The sequence below is a fragment of the Rhinolophus ferrumequinum genome, chromosome 17 (genome assembly GCF_004115265.2).
Source record: "Rhinolophus ferrumequinum isolate MPI-CBG mRhiFer1 chromosome 17, mRhiFer1_v1.p, whole genome shotgun sequence".
NCBI lineage: Eukaryota > Metazoa > Chordata > Mammalia > Chiroptera > Rhinolophidae > Rhinolophus > Rhinolophus ferrumequinum.
Window position 1 is genome coordinate 48,072,905 of NC_046300.1, and position 4,610 is coordinate 48,077,514.

Here is a 4,610-nt window from a genome sequence, read left to right on the forward strand (position 1 = left end):
CGTGCTGGTTTCCCATTTCCCTCTTTGTCTTCCTGAGTTGACTATAAATTCCATTAAATTAGGGACTGGGCCTCTCTCTGAAGGGTCCCAGCATCCAGCCTGTGCCAGGCACATGTTAGGTGTGACTAAACCATGGAATGGTACACTGGCTGGTGGTGTTGCCCACAGTGGCCCTGCCTCCTCTCCTGAGATGTCATTTTTCTTGGGTGCACTCGTAAGTCCTTGAGTTCTCCAGCTCCCGAGGTCAGGTCCCCTTGGGAGGACCCCTTCTCTTCTCCCCCCAGGTCTCTCTAGGGACCAGGAAGCTCCTGCTGGCACTGGCCTCCACTGGAGGCATCTCCAGAATTCCAAGACTGTCTCCGGAATGCTGGGCCTGTCTGGGGAATGCTAAGGCTGGGGCACAGGTGGGGAGGCTGTGGAGTGGCTGGGTGGAGCGAGGACAGCTGCTGACATTCTGACAGGAGCCCAGGCACATGGCAGCTGTCCCTCCTGCAAGCACCACTGCTCACACCTCTACTTCCTTGCAGCACCTGCCTCCCCCCAGACCAGTGTCACTGTTGTGGCTATAGTTCTGGCCTGGGCACCCCCACTAACCTGAGAGCCACCAGGCCTCGGGCCTCCATGTCCTGTCAGGGAAGGAAAGTAGGTTGCTGGAGCCTCTGAGGTTCACAGGAACTAGAAATTACGCCCATATGGACCTGGTCCATCAGATAGAGCCCTCGCTGGGAGCTAAGCAGCTCTGCTCTCCCCTGACTCGCTGGAGGACCTTGACAGGTCTCTGTGCCTCTCTGGGACCCAGGCTCCTCACCTGTCAAATGGGTGAAGGAGCTACAGTAGGCGATAGGCCCTTTGGTCCCTGGGAATCAATGTTGCCAGTGGGAAATCCAAGTTGAGTGGCAGATGGACTAGAGCTGCAGGCCCACTAGGCCCCACAGTGCCCTGCTCAAGATGGTGCCCTCCAACAAGTGCCCTGCAGCAAGACAGAGCTGGGGCTGCTGTGCCAAGTGGCATCTAGGGCCTAGCTGGGTGCTGCAGCTATTTCTCCAAGTACAGGACCCCCTGGCTGCCAACTGGCTGACCAAAGTCATGCCTCCAGGATCCTGTTAAATGCAGATTCCTGGGCCACCAGAGACTCCAAGTGATGAATCACTATAGATAGGAAGGGGGCAGGCAGGATATGGAGCGTGGGAGTCGCTGATCTAGCCTAAACCTTCCCGCAGAAGGTGGTGTGCAGGGGAGGTTAGAGCCCAGGCTCTGGCATGGGGAAAGTCATCAGGGCTGGAGTAACCCTGATGAAGAGAGTCCACAGCCCCTGGAATGAAAGCCAGACACCAGGCCTCCAGAGAGCATGGCTTTATTTGCATTCCTAGAACAGGACTGGGGAGGGAGTCAGGGATGGCCTGCGGTCAAGGACACGCCCAGGCTCACATCCTGGGGACACCGGCCCCTTGCCCCACCCCAGGGCCCAGCTGGAGTTGGAAGGTGGCACAGGCAGCTCTGGGAGAGGGTCGGCCTCTACTCCACCCCTTTCATGAACTCCAGGAACTCTGTGGAGAGAGTAACAGGCATGGGTCAGAGGTGGGGGCTGGCACGGTGTGGGCAGTGGGAAACCCGGTACATCACGCCCTCACCGTCATAGTCGATCCGGCCGTCATTGTTCTTGTCACCATCCTTCATGAGCTCCTCAATGTCGTCCTCCGTGATGGTCTCACCTGTAGCCTGAAGCATTGTCTTCAGCTCCTCCAGGTCAATGTAGCCGTCAGCATTTCTGCAGTGAGTCCGGGGCAGGGGCGGGTCTCAGAGCCATGGACTGGGGAGGGGAAGAGGCAGCCCCACCCATGACCCAGGGAAGCAGGGCCACTGAGAGATGGAGCATCCCACTCTCCCATTACACAGAAAGGGAGACTGAGGCCTGGAGGTCACAAGACTGTTCCACTTTCCCGAGCTCTGCTAGAGCTGGAGTCAGAGGTCAATGGTCACATGCTCACTTGTCAAACATGCGAAAGAGGTCAGACAGCTCCTCCTCAGACTTTCCTTTGCTGTCATCCTTCATGCACCGAACCATCATGACCAGGAATTCATCAAAGTCCACTGTGCCGCTGCCTGGAGGGTAGGTGACACGGCCATTAAAGAGGGATGGTCAGAATGACTGGTATCGCCCTTGAACCTAGACTCCGTTTTTCTCACTGCATCCACACACCAACCCCATGAAGCAAGGTGGTCATTATGCCCACTTTATATATTAGATGACTGAGGCTCAGAGAGGCTAAACTGTTCCTTCAAGAGCACAGGATAATAAGTGGCAGACGCAGGATTCAGGTCCCCAGTGACCCGGGGGTCTGGGGCCTGTAGGGCAGAGGAGCTCACCATCCTCGTCCACCTCGTCAATCATCTCCTGCAGCTCCTCAGGTGTGGGGTTCTGGCCCAGCATCCTCATCACCTTGCCCAGCTCCTTGGTGCTGATGCAGCCATCCTCAGCGCCCAGCACGAAGATGTCAAAGGCTGCCTTGAACTCTGTGTCCGATGGTCGGGGGGTGGAAAACAGAGTGGCCAGGGCTCAGCAGCCAGGACCCCAAAAGGCAAGACCCCTCAGGCCAATCTGCCCACTTCCCTCTGAGCCTTTGAGGTCACAACGAGAGGGACCCCAGCCTCTCTTCTCCAGCCTGGGGTCCTCCTGTTCCCACAGCCCGGCCCTGCTGTTTCCTTACATGTGTGTTGGAGTACTCACCATTTTTCTGCTCTTCTGTCAGCTGCTCTACCTAGAGAGGAAAAGAGGTCTCAGGACTCAGGCTCCAGGCTTTAGCTGCTGTTGAGGAAACCAACCCATTCCACAGGTGGGAAGACTGAAGCCAGGAAGAGGCGTGCCATTTCCAAGTCACATAATGGAGGCCTCAGTCCTCCCTTCTTGCCCCCAAAACCCTGAGGTGACCCAGCCGGCCTCACTGAGATTGGGTTCAGGGCCAGGGTGACAGGTGGGCAACCCTCCGTTGACTAGGTGACCCTGAATAACAATAGTTAGTGACCACTCAGTGCCCAATTGGACCCCTGCTGAAACCCAAGCTGGGTGGCCCGAGGGACAGCTGTCCCTCAGGTTGGGACAATAAACCCAGTGTGGGGGTAGGTAAAGCCACCCACTGTAATTTGACCGGCATGGCCACTGGGCTATTTTTAACGGGCGACAAAGTTAAACCTGGTGATTGTTCTGGGGACTGTGGCATGCAGGGGGTGGGGCAGTGTTATCTGGCCCCCTGGCCTGCTGGTGCCTCAGGAGCCAAAATTAGCCCCCAGCCCCGCCAGGCCTTGTATGGGCACAGGCGGAGGGCTGCTCCCCCCAGCTCCAAGGACTACTGCAGGATAGGAAGGGGTGCCCCCAGAGCCAGCTATAGCCCTTCCCTGCCTAGGAGTGGGACCACAATCCCAGGGCTAAGGGAGGGGTTCCCTTGGGGACAGCTGTCTGTACCAGATGTCCTTGTCTCTGGCGCAGGGAGAGGTCAGCAAACCAGCCCCCCGCCGATACAATGGCATCTGAAGCCCCTCAGTGAGCCCAGAAGGCTGCAGGGACTTGAGGTAACCACTCTCCAGCCCTCACCCCTGGCTAAGCCGTTGAGCCCAGAGCCTGCCGGGCCAGATGGGGGCTTGGGCCCCAGTTCTCTGTTCCTTCTTCCCAGTCTCCCCCGTGGCCAGTCCTTCCCTGCCTGCTTCAGACATGAAAGTCTCTTCCCTAGCTTAGGATTCTGACTCTGCAGCCCGCTCTTTACAACTCCTGTCACCCCCTTCCTCCACAGCATCTTCAGCCAGCTAAGGGGCTGGAGGGGGCGGGGGGGATTGTGAGTGTGTGGGAAGCAGAATATGAGGGGCAGAAATGTGGGTGAGGACAGGGAGACAGCGGCTGAGACTCAGACAGCTTAGAACAAAGATGAGAAGAAGCTGAGAAAAGCAAAGCTCCAGAGACCAAAGACACAAACGCAGAGATGTGGCTGAGAGACCACAGATGTGGATACAGACTGGACACTTGGAGACAGGGACAGACATGACCCTACAAGGTGTGACCTCCTCCTCTACCCACTCTGACAGATCCTCTCCAGTCCCTGAATCCCTTCAACACCCAGAACACCAGACCCACCATCCCCTTGAGGCCCTGGGCTGAAAGTATGTGGGTCCTCTCCTGGGCCCCCACCACATCCCTGGAGTGACCTTGCCCTCCCCCCCCCACCCCGCACTCTGAGATGAGTGAGCCCCCAGTGGGTCCACCCAGCCCAGTCCCTCACCGCTGCCTTGTAGATGTCGTCCATGCCGGCGACTCACAGGGCAGGCTGCTGGGGTTGCCAGGCAGTCCGCCCTGGGCTTAAATAGCCCTGCCCCAGCTGCATTCCGGCCCAGCCCCCCCCCCCAGTGTGGAGCATCCTCCACCCCCTCCCCCGGTCCTGGTGATCTCAGACTGGCCTGAGTCCCTGTGTCCTCTGCCCAGGAAAAGGAGATGAAGGCCTGTTAAGGACCAAGTCTCTTTCCCTTTGTTCCCCCATGGCCTCTAGGGGACTCCTTGGAAAGTTTTCTTGAATGAATGAAAACATGAGCCCAGGACAGGACAGGAGCTGCAAAGTAGTGGGGCC

General features: G+C 57.9%; 1 protein-coding gene across 1 annotated transcript; it reads right to left on the reverse strand.

The window, feature by feature from the left end:
* Positions 1–1,338: 1,338 nt before the first annotated feature.
* Positions 1,339–4,391, reverse strand: TNNC1 (troponin C1, slow skeletal and cardiac type). The gene is made up of 6 exons (XM_033132651.1): positions 4,269–4,391; positions 2,729–2,759; positions 2,368–2,514; positions 1,989–2,103; positions 1,632–1,768; positions 1,339–1,547 (listed from the first exon to the last, which is right to left on the reverse strand). The coding sequence occupies exons 1-6, from the start codon at positions 4,290–4,292 to the stop codon at positions 1,516–1,518; spliced, it is 486 nt and encodes a 161-aa protein (XP_032988542.1). The 5' UTR covers positions 4,293–4,391; the 3' UTR covers positions 1,339–1,515.
* Between the last annotated feature and the right edge of the window lie 219 nt (positions 4,392–4,610).